We start from the raw sequence: 20667 nt of genomic DNA on the forward strand, positions 1-20667 counted from the left end.
GTTACTAACCGGAGCAGCGCTCAGGGAGCATACTCCTCCTCTGTTGCACCAGCTCCACTGGCTGCCAGTTTGTTGCCGGGCACAATTCAAAGTGCTGGCTTTAGCCTATAAAGCCCTAAATGGTTCTGGTCCAACTTACTTGTCCGAACACATCTCCTCCTATGAACCAACTAGGATGTTAAGGTTGTCTGGGGAGGCTCTGCTCTCACTCCCGCCTGCGTCACAAATACATTTGGCGGGGACGAGAGACAGTGCTTTCTCAGTGGTGGCCCCTCAGCTATGGAACGCCCTCCCTAAGGACATCAGATTGGCCCCTTCGCTGCTAACATTCCAGAGGAAAGTTAAGACCTGGTTGTTCGAGCAGGCATTTGGAAATCTTTAAGGCAGTGTAACAGACATAGGAGTACAGAATGACTGGATGATGAGACTAGACTTTGTTTTTAACTAGGAGACGGAAATATTTTGTGTGTTACTGATTTTACTATGATTATATATTACATGTTAATGTTTAAATGTTTTTAAGTGTTTTATGTTGTTGGACATTGAATCTTGCCTTATTAAACCGCCCTGAGTCGCCCATGGGTTGAGAAGGGCGGTATACAAATATAGTAAATAAATAAATAAATAAATACCACCAGCAGCACATCTAAAAATCTTATGTGAAATCATTCAATGTTTAGATATGCTGCTGTTAGTATATTCAGAGTGAGAATGGGGCACCATATACAGGCAGTTTCCAAGTTACAAACATCCAATTTACAAATGACTCATAGTCAAGAACAGGGATGAAACAAAGGGGAGTGAGAAAAGTCTATCCCTAGAAAGGGAAATTCACTCCTAAAAGAGTTATCATGGGGACAAGGTGTCTCCACTGAAACCTTCTCACCAATCCTTGTTTCCACAACATGCCAAATTGTTCAAAATCCAATTCTCACAGAGACCAAAAGTGATGTGAAATCTTCTGAACATGGGCACAGACAGCAAAACAAACACCACAGGGGTGGTTAAGCCTTCCCTATGCTCTCCAAAGTTAGAGAGGGAGGGAGGGAGTTACACTTAAAAATATATCTGTTCTGACTTACATACAAATTCAAGTTAAAAACAAACCTACAGAACCGATTTTGTTCGTAACTTGTGGACTGCCTGTATAGGTACACTCCTTAAGGAATTGTAGATAGGACTAGAGCAGGGGTCACATAACCATCAATAAAGTAATCTATAACGCCAACGATACCATTGCCAATGGTATTGAATGTCACTGAGAGGTCCAACAAAACCAGCAGGGACACACTCTCTTTTGGCCAGTTCTCTGTATAGGTTATCCCCCAAGGCAAAAAAATCCATTTTGGGGAGATAAAGTAGGGTGTAAATAAATAAATAAATGTAATAATAATAACAATAACAATAACCAAAAGCTTGGCAGTTCAAATTTGGGGAGTAGGGTCAGCTCCCACTGTTTTCGAACTGCCAACCTAGCAGTTCGAAAACATGCAAATGTGAGTAGATCAATAGATACCATTCCAGTGGGAAGGTAACAGTGCTCCATGCAGTCATGCTGGCCACAAGACCTTGGAGGTGTCTATGGACAACGTCTGCTCTTCAGCTTAGAAATGGAGATGAGCACCAACCCCCAGAGTCAGAAACAACTAGACTCAGGGGAAAACATTTACCTTTAACAACAACAACAAAAACAACATGCCTTAACCAGATCTGAAATCAGAATGACATGGGCCTGGATAATCTTTCTCATCCAGGAATCTATGGTGTTGATAAGGCACCAGAAGCTCTGATAGTAGAAGACTGGAGACTGGCCTCTAGTTATCTAGCATAGTAGAGTGCAAGGAAGGATTGTTGGGGTTTTTTTCTGAGAGGGTATTGCCATGGCACTTTGAAGCAACTTCGGACCTTCCTTGTATGAATCACTCAGGCTGTCCCCCTCTGGCCTGTTTCATTAGAAAGGGCAAATTATTTTAGTTGGCATAGCAAAGTAGGAGCTGCTTATTTTGGTATCTTTGTCCTTGTATTCACAGGCTTGAAAAGAGGTTCTTGTAAGACTTGCTGCTTATTGTATCAAAATAACTTTGTTGGCATTGGAACCTATGTGGCTTTAGTTAAATTCTCAGGCAGCAAAATGTAATGGGTCAATCATGCAAAATACCCAAAAGGTAAAAAGTTTCCTGAAATATATAACAAGATGTAATGACAAACTCAAGCTATCACAATGTTTGCAAATGCAAAGTATGTTCATTACTACTAATTGCAAATTATGTGGCAAGGCATTCTGATTAATTTAGAATAAGGAGGTTTATTCAATTTTTTCATACATCCAGGCTTTTAGCACAGGCAACAGACACATTTAGAGGTGTTCTCAATTTGGACCAATTTGAATTGCTTTATCTGAATGGCAAGCATCAACATGGTCGCAGCTAGCCCACTCCAGAGAAAAGGGCAAATGGAAGCATCATGTCAGTGTGGGAGAACTTTATATGAAGATGGCCAGCTGAAATAGAACAAAACTGTTATTTAGGTTATAGTTTGGAACATAATTTTAATTTTATTGATTGATTAACTGCATTTTATATGATTTACCCTGTTAGAGACCTAACTGTATATTTTCCCCAGGAAATATCTGCCAAATTATATAACTATGTGTTCCTGTCTGGATCTACACTGCAGAATTATTGCAGTATGATACCACTTTAACTGCCATGGTACAATATTATGGAATTCTGGGATTTGTAATTTTGATGAGGCACCAGCACTCTTAGGCTAGATCTACACTGTTGTATAATGCAGTTTGAACTGCAATATGTGGTCAGTGTAGATGAGGCCCCAGACAAAGAGGGCAAAAGATCTAGTAAAACTACAAGTCCCAAGATCCCATCGTATTGAGACATGATGATTAAAGTGGTGTCAAACTGCATTAATTCTAGTGTAGATGCACCCTTTGAGATACAATTATGCCTATCCTGCATCATCAAGTTCATAATGTAATATATATGGGAATTCTATCCAGGTGCTCATAAAATTACAGAAATGCCCACTCGCTTTTATAAAATCTCTGCCCATTTGAGCCTGTTTATCATGCCCTGCCTTGCATTATGAACCTTGCAGCTGCATACATATGTATCCATCTTCCACCCTAAAGAAGGGACATTCATCCACAGAAATTAGTATGAACTGGACATATAGCTTGCTGAAAGAAAGACAGCAGTATTTAAGAGGGCCTGCCATAAATAGTTTGCTGCCTAAGGCTAACAACAAACCGTGGGCAGAAAACAGTCAACAGGGCAACTGAATCTTCAGATGATGATGTCATTGCTCTCTCTCTCTTTCGCTCTCTCTCTCTCTCTCTCTCTCTCTATATATATATATATGCACACACACACACATACGTACACATACACACTACCTTGGCTTGCAAAAGTTAAAACACACAGTTGGAGCAATCTCAAAGTCACAAATAAAATCATAAAACATATGATTAACCCACAATTAAATTATGCAATTAAAACAAATCCATGAAAAACACCAAAATCCATTAAGAGTAGCAAAAAGCACATAGTTAAAAGCCCTAGCAGTAATTTTCTAAAAGCCTGCCAGAACAGAACATTTTAACTTTTTGACAAAAGAGAAGCATGGAAGGACCATCTTTGCCTCCACGTGGAGGCTTGTTTCAACACAGTTGAAGGAATAGTCTCCTCTAGAATAAAGGGAGTCGCAATGGTATCCGATACACAGAATCCTCTCTGTGTTTTCCTCTGAACTTTAAATAAACTATTTGAGTGGCTGAATCTGTGTGTTGGGTAGAGGTCAGAAACTTGGATAGATCCTCTAAAATTGCCGTCTCCTCCTTGGCTAGTATAGAAATCTGAAAATACCTTAAAGACATCAGATCCTGTCTATCTGCGAAACTAAGCAGGTTCAGTCCTGGTTAGTACTTGGATAGGAGGCCACTAATGAACAGCAGGTGATGTAGGAAATATTTCAGAGAAAGGAACTGGAAAAACGACCTCTGAGTATTTCCTTCCTAAGAAAAACCTATGAAATTTATTTATTTATTTAGAACTTTTATACTCCGTCCTTCTCAACCTCCGAATAGGGACTCGGGATGGCTTCCAACACACAACCGTTCAGTGCTGACACAATATAAAGCATATCATAAAATACAACTATATACATTAAAACAATTATAAATATACATTAAAAACAGTTTGCCAGGTTGAAATCATCATACAAATCAGTCCATTGCAGTCAAATAAATTCTTACCTTCACTAGTAAAGCGGTCTATTCTGCAAATGCTTGATCCCGTAGCCAGGATTTAAGTTTCATCTGGAAGGTCAGGAGAGAGGGAGCAGATCTAACCTCATTAGGGAGAGAGATCCGCAGCCAAGGGGCCACCACAGAGAAGCCCCTTGTCTCGTCCTCACCAGTCGCGACTGCGATGGCGGTGGGACTGAGAGCAGCCCCCCCCCCCCCCGGATGATCTTAAGGTCTTTGGTGGTTCACAGGTGACTTAAAAAAACACACACATATACACTCTTTTTATGTGACATATATTGCTCTGCTGCCCAGCAGAAGACTAGCCAGAAAATCGTAGAGGAAAACTCATTACTCTTCTCCCAGTATTGCTGCCTGAGATGATTCCCTCACTCTCCTTAATGTTAGGGCCTTAACACTGTGAGGAATAGCATTCTGTATTTCAGGGCATCTTTGGGGGCTGCATATTCTGAATCTGTTTCATAACATCTTGCCTTTGCCCTGTAGGTTTCTAGCCAATACCACCTTTCATGGGCTTAGTGGGCACATTAAAGTCAAAGACTCCTCCATCATCAGCTCCGAAAACAACTTCTTTATTTGGAATCTGCAGCACGATCCTGTGGGCAACCCAATGTGGACTCGCTTGGGGAGCTGGCAAGAAGGAAAGATCATCATGGATTACGGGATCTGGCCCGAGCAGGCCCAGCGGCACAAGAATCACAACCAGCACCCTACTCGTCTGCATCTGAGGGTGGTGACCCTCATTGAACATCCGTTTGTGTTCACAAGGGCTGTGGATGATGAAGGCTTGTGTCCAGCAGGTCAGCTCTGCCTGGACCCCTTGACCAATGATTCGGCTGTACTGGATGCCCTCTTTGAAAACCTGCAAGGCGGCAACGACACAGTGCCCACTAAGTTCAAACAGTGCTGCTACGGCTACTGCATAGATCTGTTGGAAAAACTGGCTGAAGATATGAACTTTGATTTTGACCTGTACATCGTCGGTGATGGAAAATATGGGGCTTTGAAAAATGGTCAGTGGACAGGGCTTGTGGGTGACCTATTGGCTGGCACTGCCCACATGGCTGTGACGTCATTCAGCATCAACACAGCCCGTAGCCAGGTGGTTGATTTCACCAGCCCCTTCTTTTCTACTAGCTTGGGCATCCTGGTGAGAACCAAAGACACAGCGGCTCCTATTGGAGCCTTTATGTGGCCACTCCACTGGACCATGTGGCTGGGAATTTTTGTGGCCCTACACATCACTGCAATCTTTCTCACCCTCTACGAATGGACAAGCCCCTTTGGCATGACCCCAAAGGGAAGAAACAGGGATAAAGTTTTCTCCTTCTCCTCTGCCTTGAATGTCTGTTATGCCATCTTGTTTGGTAGAACAGCTGCCATAAAACCCCCCAAGTGCTGGACTGGAAGGTTTCTCATGAACCTCTGGGCCATTTTTTGTTTATTTTGTCTGTCAACATATACAGCGAATCTGGCTGCTGTCATGGTGGGAGAGAAAATCTATGAAGAGCTGTCTGGAATACATGACCCCAAGGTAAAGGATGGCCTTTTGTTTATATATTCAGCTTTTGGTTCTTTCCATGATCAGATGAAAGCATTTTATGACAGCTTTTGTGCATTCATATATATTCCTTCTTTGTTGTCATTTTGGTGGCAGCCTTTGAAAAGGATTTATGATACTGTACTGATTTTAAATGCTTTAATTCTGTTGACATTTAATGCTGTTTTAATCTATATTTTGATTTGTCTTTATTGTACAATGGACCCTTGGTATTCACTGGGGTTTGATTCCAAGATACCAGCCCTCTCAAGCCCTATTACTTACTTACTTACTTAGGTGATCCCTCATAGCTCGAGGATGATTGTCTTCCAGATGGTGTCGTGGTATCTTGGCAGTGGGTCCGCAGGTGGCTGTGGTATATACAATGGTATATACTGGTATATTCAATGGTGTCACTTATATAAAATATATAAAATAACAATTACAGTGTGTTTTGGGGAGAGGTGTGTGATGTTCATTTGTGGAATTAACATAACTCAGAAACCACTGGACTAATTGACACCAAATTTGGACACAATTCACCTATCAGACTAACAAGTGATCATCACTCATAAAAACACTGAAAAATACAGCAGAAGAGACTTAAAAAGCCAAAAAAAATTACAACACATGTGCAAAACCATATATATATGCAAACACACATATACACATATACACAAATATATGTGGATATACACACATACGGACTGGGCTACAGCAACATGTGTTAGGGGATGGCTAGTGTGTGTGTGTGTGTGTGTATGTATTTTCAAGCCATGAATAATTGAATCCATGAATGCAGAATTTGTAAATATGGAGAGTCAACTGTGATTTTCTGCTTTTTTGTAAGCTGCTTTGAGCCCCAATCTGGGAGAAAATGGGATAAAAATAAAGAGATGGATGAATAGGTAGACGATAAAAGCTTTGCTCTTCAGAGTCGTAGTTCATGTCTTACTATTGGATGGTTGGTTCATCCAGGGACTCAGGAAATAGTTGCATGAATGTATGAAAAAGCCATGACAGATTATCTCAAATAGCACCACCATGACCCAATGCTCCATTATGCAAACTAGTGCTTTTTTGCCCATTCATTTATAGTGACCAACTCCCTTTTGTTTGTTGTTGTTGGGGTTTTTTGGAAACTTCTGTATTAGAACTAATTTTTATCATCCTGGCTCACATACTGATTTTCTATTTGTCACATATATTAAAAATTGAGATGCCCTTCCCTTCCCTCTGCTTGGTTGTTTCCTTATGAATCAGCACAAGGAGGTGGGGAACAGAGTCTCAAAGAGAGGCAGGATCCGTGGCCATCAGCGAAATGCTCAGGAGCACATTGGGTGGTGCACTGGAATGCTGTTTACATGAATCCCACAAGTGCCAAATAAACATCATTGTCCCCAGTGTGAGTTTTCAAATGATAGACTGTACTAAGAAACCTTCTCATCTATAGTCATAATAGTTGTCCTGATCCAGCCGCAATAATGGAAAATATATAACCTTAATCTCAAGATAAGATACACATTTTATCTTATCTTTGTCTTGAAGCTGGGCCACAGCAGGGGCATTTGTTGAGCAGAGGAGCAAATCCAACGGGGAGGCCCCTTCCCCATCTCATGGAGGGAAGTGTCACTGCCTGGTTTTCCCCATTCTACCTTATGAGAACACATGAAGCCTCCTGTGTTCTCAGGGCTCCGCCATAGGATGCTTTCAACCCTAAGCCAGGATGGAGCCCTACCGGAAGTAGCCCTGCATCATGTGATGTGCTCCATCTGGTCCATCTTGGCTCTGTGTTGAAAGTTTCATATGACAGAGCCCAGACCTCGTGTGATGAGGTTGTATGTTGCAATACAGATGGAAATATGTGCCTCCGGGTTACCAGTGTAGATATCCTCTTCCCACTATGTCTCCACACATTCTTTGCTCACCTGATCTGACCTGATAAAGATTTCTAAAGAACCTGAAAGTTTATGTCCTACTATCATGAATACACCCAACACAGTGTGTGTACAGGTTAAATCTCCCTTATTTGGAAATTCAAAATGTGAAATATTCCAAAAACTGAAACTTTTTACTGCCAGTTGCCCACTTCCCCCATTTGGGAAAGGGGGCTAGTCACATGCCCAGTAATCACAGAATTTTTCATCAAGGAATCTTGTTGAAGGAAAGAGAAATTGGGAGGACCCCATATATAAATGTATATATACAAGTATCAGTATTCCAAAATTTGAAAATATCCAAAATCCATACAACTTCTGGTCCCAAGCATTCCAGATAAAGGGGACTCAGCCTGTACAGTATATACTTCATTACCATTCTTACAGTGTGGAACCACTGACTCTTGTTCCAGAAAATGCCATACAGTTTCCTCTTTCAGAGAATTCCCTCACCAAATGAAAAATCCTACAGTTCCATAGGATAAAGCCATGGCAGTTTGATCAGCATCAAAGCATTATAGCTGTTTAATGCAGATACATACATTCATAGTGTTATTGCTTGAATGTGGATTTGGAGATTTTTTTTTCCAGATCAGATCAAACTGGTTTGCTTCCTTTGTTGTTTTGCACATTTACCAGGCAGGAATGGATAACATTTTTTCTTGGGTCCACTGCTCCCTAGAGACAAAGTGCTAGGTCTGCAGGCTCACAATGAGCAGAGGCAATTAGTGATGCAGACCCTTCCTCTCCTTTTAACATCACTGTTTTTTTCTTCCTCTCTTCCTCTTCTTCCTCCACATTGATCAGACAGCTAAAGGAGGCACAGACTCCTGCTGCTACAAGGATGAAACAACAGCTTACTGTAGACTTTTGAGAGAGAGAATATTGCCTCAGGGTTGCAGACTGCTCTCTCCTGTGTAAGACTGTAGTGATCTCTTTGCTACCTACAGGGTGGCACCATATAAAGGGCTACCTGGCAGCTCTTTCACTGCAGAGCTAGTTGATGTTTCTTTGAGCCATGTAAATTTTAAAATTCTCTATTCTCTTTTAAGGTGACTGTTTTATTGTTGCTACAGTAATCGGATTTGTCCGTATTGATTCATTCTTGGTGCATTTTTAATGTAATAGCATGCACAATTCTGACCCAGCAGGGGGTCTCCAAAGCACTGAGTTCTATCTCCCAAACAGCAGGTTTAGACATTTTGGATATTACCTTTAACATTCAATCTAAGCCTTGGAGTAAAAAACATTGAAGCCATGTGCCTCGAGAGATCTGGAGACTAGAGATGAATGACTATTTGAAAGTATTTGGAAAATATTTTTTAATGCTTCTTGAATGTCTGGAAACTTTAAAGAGGAGAGTCTTGGATTGATGAGACTTTTTACAGTTTGGAATGTATTCTGTGTATAATTAGCACCAGGTTTCATTTCTCAGAAAGCAGCATTGTTTTTGTTCATAGATGATGCTGTTTTCTGTGTAAACTTAGCATATATAAGAATTTTGTTTGCTTCACCTATTAATGTGCTATACTTCTGGATCACAACATATGAAGGTAGTTGCTTACCAACTGGGAAATTATGAGACAAGAGTTGAGTACTGAAGTATTTAAGGCCAGATCTAGACTGCCATATTAACTGCATTGAACATTATTATATGAGTCTACACTTCCATGTAATCCTGTTCAATGCAGTTAATTTGCATTCCAAAACTGGATCATATAGCAGTGTAGATCCAGCCAACCTCTTTCACTTTGAACTTCAATGACCTATGGTGGGGCAGGGAGATAATGTCTGCAACTGCTACTAACTGCATATTTGTATTACCATCCTCAATCACCCCTTAATTCCATATAGACATTCTGCAAATTGGGCATAAAAAAAGAAAACTCCAGCAAAAAACAGATAAAATATCTACTTGACCCCAAAAGGCAAAAACTTCACATTCTTTCTCAGATGTATCCTGCATAGGCATCTTAGGGTAGAATTAATGCAGCTTGACACCACTGCCAGGGCACAATGCTATGGAATTATGCCAGTTGTACTTAGCCTTTTCTGTGCAAGAGTCCTGATGTCTCACCAAGCTACAAATCCCAGGATTCCATAGCATTGGCCCATCGCAGTTATAATGGAGTCCAATTGCATTCATTCTCCAGTGTAGATGCACCCACTGTGATCCCCCAGCAAACAATGGATGCATCTTTAGTTCCTTTAGCAGAAAAGTCACAATTTCAGTTTCTTTCTATGGAAGAAAAACAGAGAGATTCTGCGAAAATACCTCTAATATCCTAAGCCCTTGGGAAGAGCCCAATATTAGAAATGAATCCCAAACACTTGGATAATGATATAATAGTAATAATATATTTTATGTATAGTCCATCCTATATCCCAGAGGGAACTCAGTGTAAATTACAGTACACATCTACGGCAAACATTCAATGCCTTTATACAATTAACAAAGACAGACAGTACATAAACAGATTTCATGTCCGTCATCTGAAGGCTCTGCTTGGCTCCAGCCATGGGGGAGGGGGGGGGGGCTGTTGCTCCATCTTCCATGCTGAGGAGCTTTGTTGTCTTTAGAATCTAATTGCCGGCATGTCCACATGGGCACCTTTTATTACTTCCCCGCCAAAGCGTTTTTGTTTGCTTTTTTGTTGTTGTTGTGTCAGGAGCTACCTGAGAAACGGCAAGTCGCTTCTGGTGTGAGAGAATTGGCCGTCTGCAAGGACGTTGCCCAGGGGATGCCCGGATGATTTTTTTTATGTTTTTATCATCCTTGTGGGAGGCTTCTCTCATGTCCCCACATGAGGAGCTGGAGCTGATAGAGGGAGCTCATCCACCTCCCCAGATTTGAACCTGCGACCTGCCGGTCTTCAGTCCTGCCGGCACAGGGGTTTAACTCACTGCGCCACCGGGCGCTCCTTCGCCAAAGCTATTTATCTACTCACATTACTGTTTTCGAACAGCTAGGTGAGCAGAAGCTGGACTGACAGTTGGGAGCTCACCCCAACCTGGTCTTGCTTGTCAACCTTTTGATCGGCAAGATTTTCTGCTGCTGACTGTTTAACCTGCTGTGCTAAAGCCCGGATAATAATGTTATAAAAATAATAATAATATAGAAAGGTTACTACCTTTTAAGCAAACTTAAACTAAAACTATGTTAAATTTAAAGAGCTATGTTAAGTTTTAAAAACCCATTGCATTAGTATTGAATTCTTCTGACAGATTCTTTTGCCTATTCTTAGTAATTCTGTTGTGTTTAGAGTCTCCTCAACTACAGTTCATGAGACTCGTGCATAAATCCAGAACTATGCTGAAGGACATCACAAATCTGCCTAAGGCAACTACCTTCAATGCTAATAATTAAACATTCCACTTTAAAAAAAATCAAACACATTTGATCTTCTAGTACAGTTAAAGAATGTAATTGTCAAACTAAACTAAGCTTTCTTTTATTAAATTCAAAAAGCTCTCAGGAAGGATAAGGTGTAATTACATTTCCACTAAAACATTTGTCTGTATTTTTACATTTTCAAAGTGCACACGTTTCCCTATGCATCTTTACTGCTATATCAATTTGCATGAATTTTCCCTGTTGTTTGTGCACATTTTTCAAATGCAAACATTTTTTCATCATGCAGATGGGTTCCTGCAATTCTCTTTCTTACCCAAAACACCCTGCAAGCTTTGCAAATATATGTCGTTTTGGGAAAAGATATGCTTTGTTCCATTGTCAGTTTCTAGAGGTAACAAATGGATATTTCTATAGAAAATATGAACCCAAAAATCCTTTTGCTATTTCTAAATTCAAGCATCCATAATCTCAATCAATTTTGCTTCAGGTTTCCCTCCATTATGACTATACAAACTAAAAATGTCTGGGCATTTTTAAAAGCAATCTTAGTTCACAAATTGATATTTTAAATACCTTTAAAATAACATCTGTGGGTTTTACTTCAGAATGTGTGTCTCTTCTCAATTTATTCCATCTCAGATGAGAATCTAGAACAACATTTGTTTATTCCAGTTGAAAAAAAAAACAGAAGTAAGATTGCCTCTGATTCTAATAACTATTGGAAGCTCGGCAAACATGACTATGAAACAGCAGCAACTTTCTGAGAAGTCTAAACCACTTCCTTTCAGATTAATGGACTTCTTCCCTGAATGCATTCAATTAACTGAAAACCCTCTGGGTGAAGCTCATTCTCTCCTTAATTGGCTATGACAAATCCTTCTTCCCCTCTTTGTGCACGGCTAGCTTCTGCCTTGCAAAATTCATGGTTGAAACCGTCCATTAGGTGAAGGAATAGACAGCTAAGATGAACAGCACCCAACACATACAAACACCCTATGGGAGTAAAGCACTCCATGCACGGGATGAGAAAAGGCAAAATGTAGGCCGCGGGCTGCTTGAGGCCATCCCACCCCATCCGTGGTACACTTCCACTCTCCTCAGGATTCCTCCTGACATCCCTGCTTCTTTATTTTCCCCCTCCAAAATGGCATACGTGGACAGGTGATCACCTCATGTTTCATAAAAAAGTATTTTCTAGCCAAATATGCAAAGGGATCTTGTAGCACCATAGACTAACTGAGAGAACCAAGTTCATAGCATACATTTTTGAAGACTAAGGAGGCATCCACACTGTAAAGCAGTTTGACACTACTTTAACTGCCATGGCTCATGGTGGAATTTTGGGTGTTGTAGTTTGGTGAGGCTCAAGGCCTAAGCACCTTGTCAAATTACAACTCCTATGGAAACAAAGACTTTTTTTCATGTCAGAAGTGACTTGAGAAACTGCAAGTCACTTCTAGTGTGAGAGAATTGGCCGCCTGCAAGGACATTGCCAAGGGGATGCCCAGATGTTTGATGTTTTACCATCCTTGTGGGAGGTTTTTCTCATGTCCCCGCATGGGAAGTAGGAGATGAGAGAGGGAGTTCAACCTGCTCTCCCTGGATTCAAACTGCTGACTTGTTGGTCAGCAGTCCTGCCAGCACAAGGGTTTAACCCATTGCACCACTGGGAGCAAAGACTGGTGATAAAGCTTCAGTGGAGACGTCTTTTCTCCATGATAGTTCTTTCAGGAGTGAATTTCTCTTACAAGGGATAGCTTTCTCTCACTTCTTGTTGTCTCGCCCTGTTCTTAACTTTGAGTCATTTGTAAGTTGGATGTTGTAACTTGAGGACTGCCTGTGTGTGTGTGTGTGTGTGTGTAGTTTTTACTTTCAGTTGAGTGCAAAATAACACAAGAACGTAATTACTTCACATATACTTCTATTCATCCTGGATTCACATCTACACTGGTTTAATAGGCTACACAGAACTATATATAATGATGGAATTGCTATTACAGGTTCATACAATGGAGCCATTACAGATTCACAGCCTGGCTGAGACAAAAAAAAATAGTGGTAGCAGAAATGAAAGCTTTGACCTTTAAAGAAACATTTGCAAAATTGACCAACTAGCAACAATGCTGATGAGAATGTCAAACAACGCACAACAAAGAAATATGGGAATACAGAATCTCACTGGGGACAGATCTCATGGAGAACGTTGGCTTTGATCTTGATCTGAAACAAAACATTATAAAATGTTACTTAGACCTGGGGATTTGGCTCAAGCTGGGATCATAAGACCAGCCAGTAGTTAAAAGGAAGAGCAGCTTTGACATATAAAATCTATGCTCCAACTTGAAGCAAACCCCTGTGTGCCACCAGGTTTCTACCAGAAAGACAAATGACATTGCACAGTGAAGTACTGGTAAATCAGAAGCGACTGTGCTGCGGAAAAAAGTGACAACAATAGAGTTCATTCCAGTGTTTCTCTTGCAGCCACATTTTTATTTCCCTCATTTCCCTTCTGCATCATGTAGAGTTTTCCCCAAACAGACCTTTCAGAGCTTGCTATGCCATCATGTGTGGCCCTGGAGTTCTGTGCCATCTCGCTCAAGGTTATTTCTGTGGTCCTTGATTCCCCTGAAATCTTCAGGCATGGGCAAACTTTGACTCTCCAGATGTTTTGGACTTCAACTCCCACAATTCCTAACAGCCTATCTCGGCTGTTAGGAATTGTGGGAGTTGGAGTCCAAAACATCTGGAGGGCCATAGATTGCCCATGCCTACTTTAGACTTACCTTTTTCTGACCTACCCAAAAAGGTATTGCACCTGGAATTTTCCTTGCACTGATACGCTTGGTGCTACTTCTTATTCTTGTGTTGCTCTTAAAAGGAGGAGTTATTCCACAAGTAGATGAGACTTTGTCATGCAATACTTAATCCTTGAATGCCTTTGTATATGTCATATGAAATCCTTTCCCAATAATACCAGTATGAACAGATGTGCCTCTTCTAAGAAAGCGACTCAGTATCTGTTGCCCACCTTGAAGCTTATTTTAACATTTCAGAATTATATAGAATTAACAATATGACTGAGGACATTATCACACACAAAGTTCTAAAAACAGGTCTGACATTGTGAACCCGTTTCAGGTTTTAGCTGTAGTAAGACAGGATAGTAACTCTTCTTATCACACTAATCAATTCCCCAAGGCACTTGAAGAAACCTTTGAGCACTTTTAGTTTACTGCAACTCCTCCCAATCTGTGCATCGTATTATTATTATTATTATTATTATTATTATTATTATTATTACTATTACTATTATTATCAGGAAAAATGGCACAACCCCATAAATTCAAAATCTCTCAAGACAGGGGCTTCCACAAGTTCACAAGCACCTCCCCTTTAAACACTTTAAATTGCTGCCAATTGTAAGGCCACTCTGAGTCCCCTTCAGGATTGAGAAGGGTGGGATATACTTGTAAATATAGTAAATTATTAAATACATATTAATAAAAAGGAAATATGAATTTTGCAAATACTACTCTTCCCTTATTTTTGTGTATTTTGCTAGTGAGAGAGCTACTTGTTTTACCATCCTGTGGGAGGCTTTTCTCATGTCCCTGCAGGAGAAGCTGGAGCTGACAGATGGGAGCTCACCCTGCTCACCAGAATAGAACCCCCAACCTTTCTCTCAGCAGTCCTGCCAGCACAAGGGTTTAACCCATTGCATCACCGAAGACTCCTATCACAGTAATGACTACTATTATGCCTATGGGGAAATGAAGTAGTTCAAAGTGATACTCACAATATACCAACAATCACACTTCACACTTCACAAACCCTTTGCTGAAGCCCTTTTGGATTTATTGGATACTGATAACACTTTGAGCACAGATTCCAAGCACTTTTGGCTGCCTAAAAATGTGAGTTTCCCATTTTTGAAAAGTAATCCTTTGACATCAGTTACAGACTGATTTGAGGTGGGTTTAGAATGACATTATATGCAATTCCGTTTCTGAAGCTTCAAACCCGCATTACCAGCCATGTGTGATAATGTCTTGTATAAGTATTATTTGGGATTAATCCCCATTGAATTGTATTGGGCTTTCGTTTGAGTGATTATCTTTAGCATTTCACTCTTAAGCTGCAGCGTTATGGGCACCTCCTTGAGAATACATCCCACTGGAAGCAATGGGAGTTGCTTCTGAATGAGCATTCATAGCTTCAGGCTATAAGACTAGGTTTTGCTCCTATCAGAGCTCTGAAAATAGCCCTTGAGAGACAACAAAATGATAGCAGGCAGCATGTCAGTTAATTCAGCTTGAAGAATGACACTATTTTTGCCGTTAAAAGGCTTGCGCCCTGAACATGGCTGTCAAAACCTTAATCTCAAGATCGACTCATTCAACCCATATGTCTCAGGAGATTGGGGGGGAGGGGGGGAGGGCAGGGGAGAAGGATGTCTTCATGCAAATCCAGCCCTTATATAAGCATGTGCCCATTTGGTTTGTATGAGGGGATAAGGATGGCACCTTCCTGTAAGAAATGTTGCTCTTATTTTGACCTAGGTTTACAGCTTAAGATCACAAAAAGAGCACTAAGGAAAGGCTTATGTGGCCTCTCATCCTATTTCTCAGAGATCAGGTGGGTGCCTCTGGGAAGTTCTCAGGCATGATATGAAAGCAATAATATTCTTGCTCCTTTGCAGTTGGTATTCAGAGGCATGATTTCTCAAGCCTTTCAGGTGCTACGTACCTTTTATGACTAGTAGCCATTGATAAGCCTAGGTGAGCCTAGGTGAGACTTAACTTTTGACATGGCAGTACAAAAGCAGAAGGGGTGAAACAGAAGAGAAGTTGTCTAGTGAATTGACACCATAAGTGTTGAGTGTCAGAATGAGAAAAAGAATATAACAGAATCACAGAATCATAGAGTTGGAAGAGACCTCATGGGCCATCCAGTCCAACCCCCTGCCAAGAAGCAGGAAAATTGAATTCAAAACACCCCCAACAGATGGCCATTCAAAGAAGGATCCTCCACCAAACTCTGGGGCAGATAATTCCACTTCTGAACAGCTCTCACAGTCAGGAAGTTCTTCCTAATGTTCAGATGGAATCTCCTTTCTTGTAGTTTGAAGCCATTGTTCTGCATCCTAGTCTCCAGAGCAGCAGAAAACAAGCTTGCTCCCTCCTCCCTATGACTTCTCTCACATATTTATACATGGCTATCATGTCTCCTCTCAGCCTTCTCTTCTCCAGGCTAAACATGCCCAGCTCTTTAAGCCACTCCTGATAGGGCTTGTTCTCCAAACCCTTGATCATTTTAGTCACCCTCCTCTGGACACATTCCAGCTTGTCAATATCTCTCTTCAGTTGTGGTGCCAAGAATTGGACACAGTATTCCAAGTGTATTTTGCTAGTGAGAGAGTTTTGATTTGTGTTTCTGGAAAAGTTGTGTCTGTGCACTTTTCTGTGGGCTTGCTCTGCTCAATATGTGATTTCCATAATCACAGTGGGTATTGTGGATCCCTCCATGTCTTTTTGGACTACAACCCCCAGCATTCCTCATCATTGACTACAGTGTCTTGGACTGGTTAAAGCTGCAGCTCATCAGTATCTGGAAAGTCAAACAATTCCCACCCTGGACATAAATCAAGGAACAGGCTGACAACAATGGCTGGAATTCACTGTAAGCCAATCAATTACATAATCACTTTAATTACATGACAAGTAGTGTCTCGTAGTCAGCTCCTCACCCCTGATCTCTACTTACAAGACCGTAGCCACTGTGACTGGTAGAAATCTGTTCTGATGACTGGTAAACAACAGCTGATTGATATTCTCACTCCCTCTGTGAGTAATCTCGTAGCAATCAGAAGCTGGATCCAGAGATTGCTTGTGTGAGGACAGTATATGGGAATATCAATTAGTTGGCTTCCTAATTGATAAGGCAACAGATGTCTGTAGCTCTCAGCTATTGCCCCCTGCTATCTGGAGACTTTCCCAGTACCTAAATATTCCATAAATCAGATCATATGAAGGGATTATGAACATGAACACATTCATAACAGCATTAGTGAATTCCAGTTATTGGAACTAATGAACTCATCACATGGAGGTTGAGAAACAGCTTCTCTACACTTCTCTGCACTGCCGGCACACTGCTGGCACGAATTCCCGCACAGCCCATCAGATGACACATGGCCACTTTCAGCAGGGATCTGCTAGGCTCTGTGCCCACAGCATGCTGGCAATACAGAGAAGCAGAGTCGGGGAGGAAGTGGAAGGAAGAAGGGACAGTGGGGAAACGTCATCAGAAGAGATCCCACAACACATAACAGTAAGGGAATGCACAGTTATGCTGGCCCACAGGTTCCCCTGCTGCCCCCTAGCTTTTCACCTCCATGTGATGAGGTCCTAAGTGGCAATTCCTTTGCTTGTTGTTTGCCAGTTAGTGTTTTATGGAAAGAACTTTTATACTTCAAGATACAATTTTGTAACCCTCTTCTGAGAATTGCATTAAACTTTGTGGACTTATCTCTGAGTAGACATGCATAGGATCCCACTGTTAGTCTTTCCCAGAGCAGTGATGAATTCTATCTGTATTGCCACATGTAATGCATGCTGCAGTTTACAGTAACCAATTTTCTTTATAAATAGTTTGGACCATTCTGCTGGTGAGTCTGAAATGTTTAATGAAAATGAAGCTAGTTGGGTACACATTCCTCAAGAAAAGTCACCTCCTAATAAATGCAAATGGCAGCTATATGCTGCCGTTTGTTCTTTGAGTATTTTTTTCCTTTTAGAAGATCATGACAGGCATCCTGTTAACCAGTTACAATTTCATAGAGGCCGCATCCTGCTTTGTCTACCTTGGTGAGAAAAGAGAGGGGCAGCAGGACAAATCTGTTGTCCCATGTGCAGCTCCTTTTCGGCGACGCTACCCACATTACACATGGGAAGCATCTCCCTTCTATAGAAGAACCATGCTGGCTCCATTGGATCCAGCACAACACGAGAAACCCTTGTATTGTGGGGAAAGAGTCCAACAACACTTCCACCCCAGTTGGGAGTAGGGCCTCCACCGGACATCACACGACACCATGTGATGGCCAGCGTGGGGCTCCATCTCCCAAGAGAGTGGAAGTATCCTAGGATGCTAATTTAGGTAAGTGTGATGAGGTCGTAAGTTAGACTATTCTCATGAGGCTTGAGTCATGATTGCAAATGAACCTGAAGCCTACCTTAAATCCAATCATCCATCTGGCTATATGGGATAATGTGATGAGTCCTCTTTCACTAGAGGATATGGAATGTCACAATTCTGCATCACAGCCTCACTAACTGGCAGGAAAGGGATGATCACATCATGTGGCAGTGCTCAGGTCAACAGTAGCACACACCTCTTTCATTTTGATTCAAGGATTGGCTCTTTAGAAGAGTTTTAGTGGTCACATAGAGAGTTAAAGCAAAGCTAGTGCTGTGGAATATTTTGAAAATTGTCAAGAAATGTTTTTCAAAGGTTGAGAAACCCTCACAAGAAAAATCCTGGACTGACAAGAATCTTCACAGTTCAGGACTTATTCTGCCCCAAAATTATCTGTGGTTGTTTTAATTCCTGTCCAGGAATAATATTTCTGCATTGTAACATTGGTTTTTGTGTATATATGTGCTAAAATGTTTATTGTTCAACACCAACCAGATACAATTTTTGTGCAGATGAATCCTAATGACAAACAACTTCCAAAATCTGTGTGTTTTGTAGACTTTCTCACAAAAAGAAGACAATTGCTGAAACTCCTTGTGGCTACTTTTGGGAAGAAAGTTAGCAAAGAATTACAGCCCTAGATATAATCATAGCTACATGTTTGATGCAGGATCTTGGCTTAGATATAACAGATGTACACTTTTCTTCTTTTCACAATTGCAGGACATACATTCAATATAAAAATATGTGTTGTTCCTCCTTGATATTTTTGTACATAGTCACACTTTGATCATGAAGTTGCTAAGTCACATTTTTGCCTGTGTGTTCTTATTTCTGTCTATGAAATGTTGGGTAGTGGGCAGCTCCCAGAGATAAAGGGGTATTCTGTCCATTCAATAGCCCTGGATTCCTTGGCCACCCACTCACCAGGTGTCTTATAGGAGGTTGAGCCATTTAGCAAGGTTATGCTGATGCAGATTTTGATCTGTCCAGTGATCTGACATAGGTTCCCTATGTGGCCTTGTTAAATTTTGGAAGCAAAGAGCAGATGCTGGATTTGTTACAGCCCCATAAAGAGACCTTCTAAATTAGTAACCCAGAATAGCAATGGGACATATTACTGGAGGAAGAGTGTAATGGCACCTTTAATTTGAATCAGGTAGAGTGAAGGAAAACAGAGAGAAAGAGAGGCTTAGTGAATATTTATCTAGGTGTTTGACCACGTTGTCCTGCTTTATTGGCCCAGCACAGATAAAATGCATTAAGAGCATTTACTTTGGGGGTTTAAAAGTTTCCCCCTTTTCTTTTAAAGAAGACTAACCTTTTCAAGGTGCTGGAAGACTAGCATGATTTGGGGCTGGCAGATGGCAGGTCTGACACAGAAATAAAATCCCCTGTGAGCTCTAAGCAAGCGAGCAGTCTGTGCTGAAATATTAAACAGACTTTCTGCCCTGAAAAGGAGATTAAAAACTTTGCTATCCAAAGTCGCTGTTGCCAGAGTACACCGGTGCCTCCGAGAAATAAGCACAGACTGGTGCAGGGATCAGATGGAAACCTGACTGTCTGCCATTCCATCAAAATACACAAGAAAGAGGTGCACTGCAGGAGCTAAAGAGCTCGGCAGTCAAACAACCAGAGGGGCTAAGTTAAATGTGGAGAATGGATTTCCTATGGTGTGTCTCCCGTGCCTCCCCAGTCCCAGTCTCATGGTCTTGCCACAGATTGGTTTAGTCAGGTAAAATGACTACCAATCCATGCAATGAGAAATACCAAGAGCACTTTTTCTGCCCATGAAATGAACACAATTTGTTTCCCACTGAGTTCAACTTCAACCCGATGTGCATTTGTCCGAGGTTTTTCAACAAGTGCTGTATAATCCCAGACTGAAAATAATCATGAGGTATTTCTCTTCCCCTGCAAGGCGAGAGGAAAAAATCAGATGAGAGAGGATGATTTGCAATAGAAAAAACATCTGAAAATGAAAACTGATTGCCTCTGCCTTGTTTTGTCTGGAAGGAATTTACATGTAATTCTAGGTCATCCATATTTTGCCCTCAGACACTTACTACTGATCTGCTTGCAAGTCAGAAATATCTACTACTGAGAACAATGTTTAAGTAGGTGGTGAGGAGGGCCATCTGCCACTGGAAAAGTCCTGCTCTGGCTCTGAACTATAGGTGCCACTTACTTACCTGTAAACACAGCTAGGCATTTCTGAAGGATTGGGAAGATAGGAAGAAGTTCTCTGGATGGCTAAGAACACAAAGGAATTGTTTATTTCATTTCTATACCGCTTTTCTCACCCCTGGTGGGACTCAAAGCAGTTCACAGCATACTAAATGGCAAAATTCAATGT

At 41.2% G+C, this 20667-nt stretch overlaps 1 protein-coding gene across 1 annotated transcript in view; it reads left to right on the forward strand.

The window, feature by feature from the left end:
- GRIN3A (glutamate ionotropic receptor NMDA type subunit 3A) overlaps nt 1-20667 on the forward strand; it is a 205555-nt gene that overhangs the window by 114564 nt on the left and 70324 nt on the right. Inside the window, exon 3 of the mRNA XM_060762543.2 lies at nt 4769-5816. Coding sequence (XP_060618526.2) covers nt 4769-5816 — 1048 coding nt within the window. The remainder of the gene's footprint in view (nt 1-4768; nt 5817-20667) is intronic.

Source organism: Anolis sagrei, chromosome 2 (genome assembly GCF_037176765.1).
Source record: "Anolis sagrei isolate rAnoSag1 chromosome 2, rAnoSag1.mat, whole genome shotgun sequence".
In the NCBI taxonomy this organism is placed as follows: Eukaryota; Metazoa; Chordata; class Lepidosauria; order Squamata; family Dactyloidae; genus Anolis; species Anolis sagrei.